The sequence below is a fragment of the Pan paniscus genome, chromosome 3 (genome assembly GCF_029289425.2).
Source record: "Pan paniscus chromosome 3, NHGRI_mPanPan1-v2.0_pri, whole genome shotgun sequence".
Classification (NCBI taxonomy): domain Eukaryota; kingdom Metazoa; phylum Chordata; class Mammalia; order Primates; family Hominidae; genus Pan; species Pan paniscus.
This window is the reverse complement of record NC_073252.2, coordinates 94,966,456-94,972,105: the sequence shown is the minus strand read 5'-3', so window position 1 is coordinate 94,972,105 and position 5,650 is coordinate 94,966,456. Positions and strand designations below refer to the sequence as shown.

General features: G+C 36.4%; 1 protein-coding gene across 1 annotated transcript; it reads right to left on the bottom strand.

The window, feature by feature from the left end:
• Positions 1-1,591: 1,591 nt before the first annotated feature.
• On the bottom strand, positions 1,592-2,054 carry LOC117979879 (putative cytochrome c oxidase subunit 7A3, mitochondrial). Its single transcript, XM_063603596.1, has one exon. The coding sequence runs from the start codon at positions 1,998-2,000 to the stop codon at positions 1,692-1,694; it is 309 nt and encodes a 102-aa protein (XP_063459666.1). The 5' UTR covers positions 2,001-2,054; the 3' UTR covers positions 1,592-1,691.
• Positions 2,055-5,650: the final 3,596 nt, after the last annotated feature.

Here is a 5,650-nt window from a genome sequence, read left to right as displayed (position 1 = left end):
GATTTTTCGCAAAGCATTTTATATTTTCTTATGCTACTGTAGATGCTATTATTTTATTTCATTTCAAATTCCTTTTTATAATTTTCACGTTTATTTTAGGTTCAGGGGTATATGTGCAGGTTTCTCATATGGGTGTAATGTATGCTGCTGAACTTTGAGATACAAATTCTTCCATCACTCAGATAGTGAGCAGTTCATTTCTCAACCGTTGCCTTCCTCCCTCCCTCTCCATGTTTAGTAGCTCCCAGTGTCTATTGTTTCCATCTTTATGTTCGTGAGTACCCAGTGTTTTGCTCCCATTTATAAGTGAGAACATACAGTATTGGTTTTCTGTTCTCCTATTAATTCACTTAGGATAATGGCCTCTAGCTGCATCCATGTTGCTGCAAAGAATGTGATTTCATCCCTTTTTATGTCTGCATAGGATTCTGTGATGTATATGTACCACATTTTCTTTATCCAGCCAGCTCTTGATGGACACCTACAATGATTGCATGTCTTTGTGACTGTGAATAGTACTGTGATGAACACGCAAGTGCATGTGTCTTTTTGATAGGATGATTTATTTTCTATTGGGTATATACCCAGTAATGGGATTGCTGGGTCAAATGGTAGGTATGTTTTAAGTTCCTCGAGACACATCCAAAATGCTTTCCACTGTGGCTAACCTAATCTACATTCTTGACAATGGTGTATTAGTATTCCTTTTTCTCTGCAACCTCACCAGCATCTGTAATTTTTTGACTTTTTTGTAACACCCATTCTGACTGGTGTAAGATGCTCTCCTGTAGTGGTTTTGTTTTGCATGTCTCTGATAATTAGTGATGTTGAGCATTTTTAAAATATGTTTGCTTGCTGCTTGCATGTATTCCTTTGAAAACTGTTCATGTCCTTTGCCCACTTTTTAATGGGGTTATTTTTTCTTTTGCTTATTGAATTGTTAACGTTCCTTATAGATTCTTGATATTATAATTTTTAGATGCATAGTTTGTGAATATTATCTCCCATTCTGTAGCTTATTTGTTTACTCTGTTGATAGTTTCTTTTGTTGTGCAGATGCTCTTTAGTTTATTTAGTTCCCACTTGTCAATGTTCGATTTTGATGAATTGCTTTTGAAGACTTAGTCATGAATTATTTCCCAAGGCCTATGTCCAGAGTGGTGTTTTCTAGGTTTTTTTCTATGATTTTTTTTCCTTTTTAGCCTGCTTTATTGTTTTTATTAATTATTATACTTTAAGTTCTAGAGTACATGTGCACAATGTGCAGGTTTGTTACATATGTATATATGTGTCATTTTGGTGTGCTGCACCCATTAACTCGTCATTTACATTAGGTATATCTTCTAATGCTATCCCTCCCCCATCCCCCAACCCCACCACAGGCCCCAGTGTGTGATGTTCCCCTTCCTGTGTCCAAGTGTTCTCATTCTTCAATTCCCACCTATGAGTGAGAATACGTGGTGTTTTGTTTTTTGTCCTTGCGATAGTTTGCTGAGAATGATGGTTTCCAGCTTCATCCATGACCCTACAAAGGACATGAACGCTTCCTTTTTTATGGCTGCATAGTATTCCATGGTGTATATGTGCCACATTTTCTCTTTTTTTTTCATGGTAAAGACTGCTTTATTGGCGGCAGTTACTACAAGTCAATAAATATTGATCCCCAAAGAAGAACTCGGTTATTTATCAGATTACTGGTCCATAGAGAGCTGAATGAATGTGAACCAAGTGATTGCTGGGATGATTGAAGTCACTCCTTTATTGGGAAATGAAGCCACAGCCAGCTGATATATGGCATATGCTGTTCCACCAACTGTAAGAATCATGGTGGCTCTATGAAGGAGGGCATCAGCTATCCCACCCTTTAGATACAGTGGAATTCCATCATCCTCCTGGAACAGTTTTTGTTTCTCTGGAAGTTTATTTTTAAAATGCCTGTGGGAAGCAGTGCTTATGGTCCTCTGCCCAATCTGATGAAGAGCCAGCAGATTCCACAGCATCTTGGCTGTTACTGACCAGCAACTGCCACAACTGCCACATTTTCTTAATCCAGTCTATCATTGATGGACATTTGGGTTGGTTCCAAGTCCTTGCTATTGTGAATAGTGCCACAATAAACATACGTGTGCATGTGTCTTTATAGCAGCATGATTTATAATCCTTTGGGTATATACCCAGTAATGGGATGGCTGGGTCAAATGGTATTTCTAGTTCTAGATCCCTGAGGAATCGCCACACTGTCTTCCACAATGGTTGAACTAGTTTACAGTCCCACCAGCAGGGTAAAAGTGTTCCTATTTCTCCACATCCTCTCCAGCACTTGTTGTTTCCTGACTTTTTAATGATCACCATTCTAACTGGTGTGAGATGGTATCTCATTGTGGTTTTGATTTGCATTTCTCTGATGGTCAGTGATAATGAGCATTTTTTCATGTGTCTGTTGGCTGCATAAATGTCTTCTTTTGAGAAGTGTCTGTTCATGTCCTTTGCCCACTTTTTGATGGTGTTGTTTGTTTTTTTCTTGTAAATTTGTTTAAGTTCTTTGTAGTTTCTGGATATTAACCCTTTGTCAGATGGGTAGATTGTGAAAATTTTCTCCCATTCTGTAGGTTGCCTGTTCACTCTGATGGTAGTTTCCTTTGCTGTGCAGAAGCTCTTTAGTTTAATGAGATCCCATTTGTCAATTTTGGCTTTTGTTGCCATTGCTTTTGGTGTTTTAGACATGAAGTCCTTGCCCATGCCTATGTCCTGAATGGTATTGCCTAGGTTTTCTTGTAGGGTTTTTATGGTTTTAGGTCTAACGTTGAAGTCTTTATTCCATTTTGAATTAATTTTTGTATAAGGTGTAAGGAAGGGATCCAGTTTCAGCTTTCTACATATGGCTAGCCAGTTTTCCTAGCACCATTTATTAAATAGGGAATCCTTTCCCCATTTCTTGTTTTTGTCAGGTTTGTCAAAGATCAGATGGTTGTAGATGTGTGGTATTATTTCTGAGGCCTGTGTTCTGTTCCATTGATCTATATCTCTGTTTTGGTACCAGTACCATGCTGTTTTGGTTACTGTAATGTTGTAGTACAGTTTGAAGTCAGGTAGCGTGATGTCTCCAGCTTTGTTCTTTTGGCTTAGGATTGACTTGGCAATGCGGGCTCTTTTTTGGTTCCATGTGAACTTGAAAGTAGTTTTTTCCAATTCTGTGAAGAAAGTCATTGGTAGCTTGATGGGGATGGCGTTGAATCTATAAATTACTTTGTGCAGTATGGCCATTTTCATGATATTGATTCTTCCTATCCATGAGCACGGAATGTTCTTCCATTTATTTATGTCCTCTTTTATTTTGTTGAGCAGTGGTATGCAAATCAATAAACGTAATCAAGCATATAAACAGAACCAAAGACAAAAACCACATGATTATCTCAATAGATGCAGAAAAGGCCTTTGACAAAATTCAACAGCTCTTCATGCTAAAAACTCTCAATAAATTGGGTATTGATGGGACATATCTCAAAATAATAAGAGCTATTTATGACAAACCCACAGCCAATATCATACTGAATGGGCAAAACCTGGAAGCATTCCCTTTGAAAACTGGCACAAGACAGGGATGCCCTCTCTCACCACTGCTATTCAACATAGTGTTGGGAGTTCTGGCCAGGGCAATCAGGCAGGAGAAAGAAATAAAGGGTATTCAATTAGGAAAAGAGGAAGTCAAATTGTCCCTGTTTGCAGATGACATGATTGTATATTTAGAAAACTCCATCGTCTCAGCCCAAAATCTCCTTAAGCTGATAAGCAACTTCAACAAAGTCTCAGGATACAAAATCAATGTGCAAAAATCATAAGCATTCTTACACACCAATAACAGACAAACAGAGAGCCAAATCATGAGTGAACTCTCATTCACAATTGCTTCAAAGAGAATAAAATACCTAGGAATCCAACTTACAAGGGATGTGAAGGACCTATTCTATGATTTTTATGGTTTGAGTTCTTACAATTAAAACTTTAATCTATCTTGAGTTAATTTTTGTATGTGGTGAAAGCAGGGGTCCAGTTTCATTCTTCTGTGCACGGCTAGCCAGCTATCCCAGCACCATTTTTTGAATAGAGAGTTCTTTCTTTATTGCTTATTTTTATCATCTTTGTCGAAGGTCAGATGGCTGTAGATGTGCAGCTTCATTTCTGGATTCTCTATTTTGTTCCATTGGTCTTTGTATCTATTTTTGTATCAGTACCATGCTGTTTTGGTTACTGTAGACTTACAGGATACTTTCAGCAAACTAGAAATAAATTAGAATTGTCTTCATCCGGTATAGGACAGTTAAATATGTAGCTAACATCATGTTTATTAGTGAAAGTTTGAATGATTTCTCCCTAAAATAAAAAAACAGACTAATATTTCCACTCTCTCCACCTTTGTTCAGTATTTTACTGGAGGTTCTACAAAATGCAATAGAGAAAGATAAAGAAATGGTTGTCATCTATATTTGATAAAAAGAAGTAACTGTCTTTATTTGCAGTCACCATCATAGTCAATGTAGAAAATCTGATGGGATAGACAAAATAAGCAATTAGAGAATTCAGAAAGGTCGTAGGTACAAAATCAACACATAAAAAATCAATTGTATTTTTACATACCAGACACAACGAATTAGAAATTGAAGTCAGGTAGCTTGATGCCTCCAGCTTTGGTCATTTTGCTTAGGATCGCTTTGGCTATTTGGACTCCTGGTAGGTTCCATATGAATTTTAGAATACTTTTTTCTAATTCTGTGAAAAATGAGTTGGTAGTTTGATAAGAATAGCGTTGAGCCTGTAGATTGTTTTGGGTAGCATGACCACTTTAATGATATTGATTCTTTGAATCTATAAGCATGGAATGCTTTTCTATATGTGCCATCTATAATTTCTTTCTTCAGTGTTTTGTAGTTCCCCTTATAGAGATCTTTTGCCTCCATGGCTAAGTATATTTCTATGTATTTTGCTTTTTTGTAGCTATTGTACCTTCTTAGATAGTTTCTAGTACTAAGTCTTCAAGTTCACTAATTTTTTCTCCTACAATGTCCAACTGTTGTTAATTGCTTCCAGTGTAATTTTTGTATCAAATTGTAATTTTATTCTCTAGAAATTCAATTTGGGCCTTTCTAAAATGATCATTCATCTCTCTAGTTGACATGTTTCTCATGTCAAGGTTTCCTCTAGTTTCTTGAATACATGAAGTATAATTGCAATAATTATTTTAAAGCCTGGACTGCCAATTCTGTCATCTATGTCATTTCTGGCCCAATTTTAATGAATTGATTTTTTTCTTTTTTTAATTATACTTTAAGTTCTGGAATACATGTGCAGAATGTGCAGGTTTGTTACATAGGTATACATGTGCCATGATGGCTTGCTACATCCATCAACCCATGAATTGATTTTTTTCTTCTTCATGAGTCTTATTTTTCTATTTTTTTAAATGCTGAGTAATTTTTTAAAGATTTTGTTTTTTTAGAGTAGTTTTAGTTTCACAGCAAATTTGAGCAGAAGGTACAGAGATTTCTTATAGAATTCCTGTTCTCTCTCATGCACAACCTCCCTCATTATCAACGTCCTCCATCAGAGTGATATATTTGTTACAATTGATTCCTCTATATTTACACATCATCAC